The following is an 8673-nucleotide window of genomic DNA, read 5'->3' as shown; positions in this document are numbered from 1 at the left end:
CAACTGTGATCTGTTTTTATACATGTCTATCCACTCCAATTTAAAGTTCATTTCACATAACAAACCTGAAAGCTACTTCAAAACAAAACAAAATCCCATCTGAGCTGCCAAATGCAACAAAAAAATCCAAATGCAACCCACCCATCTGAGCTGCCTTTTCCAGCTGCTCATACACCTTTTAGCAGGTTTCTTCATCAGCTCATGGGCTTATCAGCATTCCACTTCTATTACTGCCCAAAGGCTCAGCAGGAGAGAACAATAGGCCAAAAAAAACCAGGACATTATTTAAATAGTGTCTAAAAATGGTCTGGGACAATATTTGAAGCATCGGATATGGATACAATTTCACCTGAATTGTACTTGTAAAGTTGTAAACAAATGCTATCTAAGGAGCAGAATGCAGAAGCAACCCCACCACCCACCCGGAAACACATCAGTCCTTAAAATAAGAAAGAAAAAAAGAAAAAAAAGGCAAATAGGAGCAGTGAAGGTTTTTGGCTTTCTAATTTGAAGCAAGACATTTAACCCTTAGAGGTACATAGCAAAGCACTTAGTCACATGGTGGTCAAACAGACTTTTCTTGAGGGTTTTGTTGTTTTTGTTTCATATGAGGCAAGGATTTCTTAGGGTGGTATCTGATATTAGACCAGCTCTAGGTAGCTGGGATAGAGTTAGACAAAAGCTTTGTCCAATATCAGATACCACCCTAAGAAATCCTTGCCTCCCTCAATTTCTGGACCATCACAGCTTTCAGACAGGACATTTGAAAGAAACTTTATTAAAAAAACAAAAAACAAAAAAACAGCATTCAATAAAGTTTTAAAAACAAAGTTTATTGAAACAGTCATGTGCAATCATAAATAAGTCATTACAATGCATGCAGCAGTAAGTAAATAGTACTTAGTATTTTCATGGTACTTTTCCTGTTCAAAACTGCTGGATTACACTTATCACAACTATACCCATTTTACAGAAGCTTTGCTTACAAGTTTGACTTTTATTTAATAAAAGTAGCAAAGGAACCCATTTAATACATCTTAAAATCTAAAAACATTTCAAAGAAGCCATAGCTACTTCTTAAACCCCAAACAGCATTTCCATGTGCAATTTCAAACAATATCAGGTCATCCTGGTCACAGCCTTGTTACTTCATCAGCCAGGTACCAGTCTCCCCCAGTGCATATACCCGCTAAGTTCAGGCTCCCGTAAGAATTCCTTTGACTTCCTCAAATTCAACAGAATTTAGACAAATGGACTAGCATTGGCCTGAATTAAAAGCACCCTTGATAGGAAACATCTTCCCTTCTCCCTTATATCCCAAAAAACAAAGACCTACAGAAGTGTTTGAATATTTTGAAATGAACAGAAAATTCATTTTGAACATGAGTTGTTAAGTTCAACTGAGAGAAGTAGTAAGCCCATAAAACCCTTCCCATAATCCCTCCCCTCCAGTCAGAGATAATCTAGTTCAAATGTAAAAAGCTAGACTGAACTGTTTGCGAACAATCTACAGACCAAGAAGCTGGTCAGTGAAAATGTGGTGGCTAATTATAATCAAATATGTGCCAGGGCATGACAAGCAGCTCCTTGACAGTTCAAATACAAAAGACTCCACTACTCACATGTGATGAAATGGTTCTTTGCAACCTTTTCGCAGCTCTCCACTCACTTCCCCCCCCCCCACATACACACAGAGACTTACATAATGACAGCCAACCCTCACTATTCTGAGGCTTTTTTCCTTATTCAGAAGACTAATTATGCAAACAGCTGCCTATTTTCATGTGTGACCCAAGTGACAGGTTGCATATTGGCTACCAGAAGAGAAGGCATAACTTCTATCACCACCCTGCCCCCTCTTCTGCTCAAGCAGCAGATCAAGAGTAGCTCCAAATAATTCATTTCTCACATTTGTCCAATGATAGTCAAATTCGTGTACAGGCTCCTGTGATGGAACTAAGGCAGTCAGTGTCCCCTGAGATGCACTCTGACATTTTTCAAATGCTAAAGGGGGAACAGAAACAATAGGTAAGTCAATGTCACTTCGTAAATTGCACTTAACCTGCCCAGACTCCATCTTTATTTGTGGTTCTCCTTCTTCATCAGCACTTAAAATGGCACTTTTAAGATGAGAAGTGCTTGCATTGATATACAAACATTCATCAGTTGTTCCTGGGCTAGTGTTTAGAGAGACAGGCATCCTGTACATATTCTCTTTAGCAGCTGGATACTGGTAATCTTGTGCATACTGCTGCCCTCCTAGTTTTAGAGTTGCTGAGGACTGGAGAAGATCTCCTTCTGTGTAATAGTCTTCAAGTAAGGCTTTGTTGTATGGATGTTGTTGCACTGGTTGCAGAGGAAACTGGATCTGGGAAGAATTCCCAGTGGGGCCTACACTGAACTGAACTCCATTTGCCATGTAATCCAAGTTGTGGTTAACTGAGGGCTGGATTGGGCTTCCTGCCACATATGTGTTGTCCGAGCCCCTGAAGTGAGCATCACACCCAGAAAATTGCTGCCCAGAATACTGCAAGGGTTGGCAAAGAAAAATTTGATTGGTCCTTGCTAGATCTGGCTGCGGATTAGTGAGATTCTGATCAGGTGCTGGATCATGCATCGTTCTTGGGCTCTCTTGGCCCGGGTGGGCCAGCTTCTGTTTGCCACACTCTTGTTTGAAAGTGGCAGAAGCTTCTGCCTTCTTGTGATTTAGCTGCCTGGCTCTCCTGTTTTGAAACCAAACCTGGGAAGAAGCAGCAGAGAAGTTAAAATAATTTCTGACAGAAGCACCCTTTAAAAAAAAAAAAAAAAAAAAAAAGCAGGATGCGGGGAGAAAGGAGGGGAGAATTTCACTTGACACCAGAGAGGCACCAGGTTAAGTTCTTGCTCCTTACACACAAAAGCGAGCAATGCTGATATGAAAGCACTGACTCTGGGTCTCACGCTGACCTCAACGAGAAGAATCTGATAGGATTCGTTTTTAAAAACTTGTTTTAATCGTCACCTCTCCCCAAACGACTGAATACCTGCATTGCATTGCCAGGTCATGCACTGCGGGGAACCGGTCCTGGTTTAGAGACCCGCCGCCCCATGCAGGACTACCGGCACACTCCTCCCCTTGCCTCGCAACGGGCCGTTCATTAATCAGGCCACGGCCACGTCGCGGAGCTGCCGGCGCCCCGCGCTCAGCCCAGAGCTCCCGGGCGCCCCGAGGAGCCGGGCCCGCGGGAGGCCAAGCCCGGGGAGCCCGACGTCCGCTCGGCGTCGGGGCAGCAGCAGGTGCCGCGCGCCGCCGCCTCACCTGGATGCGGGACTCCGGGATGTCGGTGAGGCTGGAGAGCTTCTCCCGCACGGCGATGCCGGGGTACGGGTCCTGCTCGAAGGTCCGCACCAGCAGCTCCAGCTGCGCCTTGGAGAACGTGGTCCGCTTCCTCCGCCCGCCCTCCCGGGGCGCCGGCCGGCCGCGGGCTCCTGCCGGGAACAAGCCGGGTCTCAGCCTCTGCCATGCAGCCCCGCTCCCCGCTCCCCCGGCGCTGGCACGAGCCGAGCCCGAGGCAAGCCCTGCGGCGCCCGGAGCCGGGCCCGCCGGGGGCACGAGGCCGAGCCGGGCCGCAGGGCAGGGCTCGGTGCGGGTTACCTGCGCAGCGCGGGGTGAGGCCGGCGGGCTCCATGCCGGGCCGCCTCCGCTCCGCTCCGTCCCCCTGGCAAGAGCCGAGCCCCTGGCCGCAGGTCTCTGCGGGCCCCCGGCTCGGGCGGGTTTTATAGCCTCCCCCCTCCGCCGCCCCTGGGTCTAGCTGCCCTTCCCACCCCGCCCCCTCCACCGGGCAGTGTCCGCAACGTGCCCTGGCCTGACTCAGAGGCGTCCCACACCTCCATTGTCATCAAATCACCAAAATACACATCGTTAGCAGTGTCCCGGGAAGTAGCCACGATGTCTCTGGCCGAGGCCTTGATTCCGCCCGGCTGATAGAAGGCGGCGGCTGGCGGGGACCGGAGGGGGTGGCCTGGCAGGGCTGCACCTTCCCGGCCATGAATCGGCCCCGGTTCCCTTCGGGGAGCAAAGCCCAGCTGCTCTGCACTAAGGACACCCGCTGCTTCTTCCTGCAAAGCCGTCTGAAAGGCATGGACTTGATTGCCAAATATGGGCAGGGGTGTCTTAGACCTGCCTTTATTTAGTTTGAACAAAAACAAACCAAACCAAATATAATGCCTGCTTATCATATAATTCCCCAGGTGTTCTATCCTTTCTTAAGATCTCTGTCCATTAGAACTAAATTCAATCTTGAGCCAATCCATGGGAGTTTCACCACTGACTTGATCGGCTAGGGGAAGTGACAGCAGCTCTACCAAGCATATTAAAATTAAAATCATACTATAGAAAGCAAAAGGATTGACTTCAAGCTAGGAGCCAGACACTTCCCTACAAGAACATTCACATTGGCTTCCATGCCAGTTTTACCTGGTAAATAAGCCAGGGAGACTGAGCCCACTCATGTCATATAACTTCACCCATTTAAAGTTAAAGGCTGCTCATGATCCTATTCATTACATTAAAGTGGGAAGTAAGGGGTTGGAAACAAGGCTGAAAGAGGTCAGCTAGTCCAACTCCCTGCATGAGGCAGGACCACCCCAGTTTAAATCATAAATCAGTTGAAATCATTCCACTCTTCCAGTTATATCAAGAGTACCAAACTGGGCCTAACATAGTAACACAGAAGAGGCTGGGATGATTATTTAAACTGTCTGACCAATATTAGAACTAACAAGTAGTGCTCCTCTGAAATTCCCAAAAGGTAAAACCTTAGGAAATTTTGACTACAGCAATAAATGGATTTATTTATGTAATAATTTGCCAAATTAAGCCAATTAAGGCTATCCCAAGAGGTGTTCAAGAGTAACAACTACGTTACGGTATGTGCCTTTCATCCCAAAGTAGCTCAAATTATTCTGCAACAACTGGGGCCCACTCCCCGGAGCCTAAAATCAGGATTGAGATGCTTACACTTATATTGTTGCTCACTGCTGATATGAAGCCTGACAGTAGAGTGCAGCACACTTAAAAGAGTTTAGCAATGCACTAATCTGGAAGTGAGTTTCCCTCCCCATCTGAATGCAATGCAATAATGCAGACCAATAGTCCTAGCCTTCATTTGCCAATGGATAACAGCAGGGAGCAAATAGATGAGAATCCTACTTTGCTTTCCTCGTCCATTTCAGATTTCTGATTTCCAGTGACCACAGGCACCCTCAGAAGCTCTCACAGGTAAAGATTTCCCAACAATGTGAGTTGTGAACCACAAGAGTTTATAAGACCTTTGTGGGTTGAGTGTAACAATCAAACCTAGGTTAAGGGAATGAACTACTCTACTAAGTTTACTTTCAAACCCACACCCCTGATTTGTGAAATCCCTGCATTTCTTTTCCATTCAAATCCTCAAAGTATGTTGTAGGCAGGCATCATAATGGGTAGGGACAGAGGACAGAAGAAAAAGAGAAAGCCATTGTTAATGGATGGTGGATTATTCACTGTTCAATGTATGATTGCTTGTGTTCTCTTGGACTATGTGGGACTCCTTGGCTTTAGTTCTCCTTTAATGGAGTTAGGTATGCTCATGAGTAAAGGCTGATGAAGGCACAAACATAATGAGCACATGCACAAACCTTCAGCTCTCATGGACAGATGCCAGATTATAAACTAAAGGCAAGGGTTTGTTTGTGATATCTTTTATTGGACCAACTGCATACAGCTCACATACTACCAATACAAACTATCAAAAATAATCTGTGCCTCTCTTCCATTTCCTGCACTATCACAGCAACAGCCCCAGAATATAAACTGTTATTTTATGTTCCTAGTCCTCATAGATGGAGAGAAAAAAATGTAAGTTTGACCCAAACTGGTGCATTTGATCTGCAGCCCCCTCACCCCAGTGCAGACAGAAGCATCAGTCAGTGGAGCCAGAGTTGGGAAGAAACCCCACCCTACAGCAAATGCCAGAGCAGAGCAGAACTCTGCTGCAGAAAGCAGGAGCGGGGCAAATAACTTGCTCAGGCAAAGGCAAGACAAGAATCATCTTGTCCGAGTCTTTGCTCTCTTTCAGTGACTAGCCATAGGGCAACTAAATCAGGCCTTTGTTAACACCACAGAGCTGAACATGTCAATTCACACTTCCCAGAGTTATTGTTTGAGGCACTTAGTTAGGTAGCCTCTTTACACCCTACACCCTTCCATTTTTCCAAGGTTCTTTGTAATGGTAATAGATAGAGACTTAGATTTTGTTTTTTGAAAAAAGTGTGATTCCAGGAAGCAAAGACTACCCACCCCCCTCCCCCAGGAAAGAAGAAAGAAACAAGCTCAGCCCTGATTCCAGCTCTTTAGGTCTTGTTGAAGTCTATGAACTTTGTCACTGACTTCAGGGACGCTAGACTTTGGAAACAGATTCTCTCCTCCCCAAAAGTCCCTTTTAACTAACCAGGTAGTGTAAAGGGGGTTCAAAGGAATAAGGGGGGTGGGGGAGAAGAAACTGCCAAGAAGTACCCCAAGAACACTTGCAGATTCTCTCCTTCCCAAAGATCCTGGAAGTTTCTGCCATGAGGCTAGTGAAAAGGGAAGTACCCCAAGAACACCCAAGCACCAGTTAAAGAGGATGTTGAAGGGCAGCTGGCACAAGATGAAGACAGGGAAAAGCAGTCTAGAGAAGTCCACTGGCAGCTGGTAGGAAAAAGCCGCTGCAGCTGCAATAATTCATGATCAGGACATATCAGCCCCAACCAGGCCGTGTTCTGGGCAGTTCAAAGGAGGGCTGAGTTGTGTAGCTGAGTGTGGGTAGCCTTTAGTCTCTGGACCATGTGCGGCAAAGCATAGCTAGTATATGAAGGTAGGCATGCTGCCATCTAGTTAATATTTCCCAAGTCCATCTGCTGGTAAAATTAAGAAGAATCCTACCCTAAATTATTACAAACATTTCAGAATAGTATTGTGCTGCTAATTTTTAATCAGAATTTGCATCCAGACAGGAGCTTTGAGTCAATGTTACAAACTGTTCCTGAAACATTTACACCTCATAAAAAGGAGGCTTATGCCTGCTTATCTACAACACCTCTTTATTTATCTTTTGGGGGAAAATTTTGCAGCCTATTATTTACTACTCAACACCATTAAGTCTGCTCTTAAAAAACCCAGTACATCTTTAGAGTAATAGTGCCAACTCCACTGAAATAGAAACAGGAAAAACTCTGAGAATCTGAAAAAAGATTTCATATTCAAATGCATGGTAACGTTACGGAGTGTAATAATTTGTGATGAGCATGCTGCATTCTAAATAAGTTCATATACTGCACTCCTCACCCTCTAGTGCCTTTCTGTAGTGCATTTAGCAATGTTACCAAAATCTGTCAAATGAAGTTTGCTCTGCTTTCCTCTTCCCCATGAAGAAGTGTGAGCAGTAAAATGTCTTCTATACTTTTCCCAGAGCCTTATGGACTTTGATCCCAAAAATCTTGCAGAAAAGAACAATTTTCTTGCAATTTCCCAGTTGGTCTAGTAAAAGGTATCATTTTGGAACCAAGAGTTATAATTTTTTTTATGTTTTCCTTTCTAAGGTGCATTTTGTAAATATATGTGGTGCTATATATTCACATTAGAGAAGGAGCTCAGAGACGTGTGCTGTGCAGATGGAGCAAAAAGTGACTGCCCTTAGTTTTAATGGTCTTGATTCCATCCTTCAGAAAAAGGAGATGCCTTCTGTATGAATGAACTTAAACCCCTTCAATAGTATTTTCTATGTGCTAGAAGAACGGTCTCTTCCTGCTTGGCATCTGCAGGATCCAAAAATGTCTGGATCAGTTTTAAATGTTCAAAAAAAGAATTAATTGTTGGCCTAACTCTGCTTGCCTTTAAGTTCACTATGAAAACAATTAAGGCGATGAATGCTACTGAGGAGAGGGAGGTGAAAAAACACACCTTTAACTTATACATGTATTTAACTCTCAAAAGTAAAATAAAATGACGGACCCACTTGGCTAATCAGAAGTCCCTGAAACCTGGCTCTGATGGATAATTTAAAATTTGCCATCTAAAAAGTGTTGCTGGAAAAACTTTTGAATTCATTTGTTTTTGTCACTATCCCTAGCTCTGATCCCTATACTGTGTAGTGCCCTGGCTGCAGAGTCATGTGATACTGTCCAAATACAACTTTCAACATTTTCAAAGAAAAGCTTGAAAAACATGATTTAACTGGAATTGGGCGATGCCTGCACACAGCCTGGAACAATAGCTCCAAGACAAGTGGCCTGCACCATTCATAACTGAGTCACGGAGTTTGAAAAAAAAACAACCAAACAAAAAAAACAACAGTTTTGAGGACTGACTTTCATACCATAACAGCAGAGCAGTTGTAGCTGTTGGATTAGGGTGGTAGCAGGGGCAGAAGGCCCTTTTCTCCTGCCAAGTTGTCTGCTTTGGTTGGAAACACTATCCTCCCTTCTATGGGACATATGCCAGATCAGATAAGGCCCCAGAATAATGGTCCAGAGCAGAATTTCCCAAGCTTTTGGGGTTTATGCACTGCAGTGAATTTCATAGTTTTCATAGACATCAGGGCTGGAAGGGACCTCGGGAGATCATTGAGTCCAGCCCCCTGCCCCAGGGGCAGGAAGTCAGCTGGGGTCATAGGA

General features: G+C 45.0%; 1 protein-coding gene across 1 annotated transcript; it reads right to left on the bottom strand.

Annotated features, from left to right (window-relative positions):
- Positions 1 to 1435: 1435 nt before the first annotated feature.
- Positions 1436 to 3720, bottom strand: LOC109323883. The gene is made up of 2 exons (XM_019555541.1): positions 3299 to 3720; positions 1436 to 2740 (listed from the first exon to the last, which is right to left on the bottom strand). The coding sequence occupies exon 2, from the start codon at positions 2615 to 2617 to the stop codon at positions 1781 to 1783; it is 837 nt and encodes a 278-aa protein (XP_019411086.1). The 5' UTR covers positions 2618 to 2740; positions 3299 to 3720; the 3' UTR covers positions 1436 to 1780.
- Positions 3721 to 8673: the final 4953 nt, after the last annotated feature.

The sequence above is a fragment of the Crocodylus porosus genome, unplaced genomic scaffold, assembly GCF_001723895.1.
Source record: "Crocodylus porosus isolate Cpor-Errol unplaced genomic scaffold, CroPor_comp1, whole genome shotgun sequence".
In the NCBI taxonomy this organism is placed as follows: domain Eukaryota; kingdom Metazoa; phylum Chordata; order Crocodylia; family Crocodylidae; genus Crocodylus; species Crocodylus porosus.
Note: the sequence above shows the minus strand (reverse complement) of the source record. Positions and strands in the feature narration are given on the sequence as shown.

Bases quoted from the DNA above. Each gene is read 5' to 3' on its own strand.
- LOC109323883 (XM_019555541.1), bottom strand. From the start codon at position 2,617: ATGCATGATCCAGCACCTGATCAGAATCTCACTAATCCGCAGCCAGAT.